The sequence below is a fragment of the Myotis davidii genome, unplaced genomic scaffold, assembly GCF_000327345.1.
Source record: "Myotis davidii unplaced genomic scaffold, ASM32734v1 scaffold513, whole genome shotgun sequence".
Taxonomy (NCBI): Eukaryota; Metazoa; Chordata; class Mammalia; order Chiroptera; family Vespertilionidae; genus Myotis; species Myotis davidii.
In genome coordinates this window covers 1,818,137-1,818,416 of record NW_006284436.1, presented here as the reverse complement: position 1 = coordinate 1,818,416, position 280 = coordinate 1,818,137, and the positions used below count along the sequence as shown (strand labels likewise).

Genomic DNA, 280 nt, shown 5'->3' with positions numbered 1-280 from the left:
GGGGCGCGCCTTACCTTCGTCTTGCCCCCGCAGTGGCAGCAAACGGTCCACAGGTACTTGAGCGTCCGCCAGAGCAGGATGATGAAGAGGCCCCCGAAGAAAGTCACCATGGAGGAGGCCAGGAAAGCCCACCACATGCGCTGGCCCCGGCTGTCGCACGGCACCTCCATGGTCACCGGGATGATGAGCGCATCCATCTTGGGCTCGTGGACCGAGGACGAAGAAGAGGAGGATGAAGAAGAGGAGGAAGAGGAGGAGGAGGAGGACGCGTCTAGGCTGA

At 62.5% G+C, this 280-nt stretch overlaps 1 protein-coding gene across 1 annotated transcript in view; it reads right to left on the bottom strand.

The window, feature by feature from the left end:
* The window catches only part of KCNMA1 (potassium calcium-activated channel subfamily M alpha 1), a 699,960-nt gene extending 699,686 nt beyond the window's left edge, over positions 1–274 (bottom strand). Inside the window, exon 1 of the mRNA XM_006754825.2 lies at positions 15–274. Within this exon, the coding sequence (XP_006754888.1) occupies positions 15–197 (183 nt within the window). The 5' untranslated portion in view covers positions 198–274. The remainder of the gene's footprint in view (positions 1–14) is intronic.
* Positions 275–280: the final 6 nt, after the last annotated feature.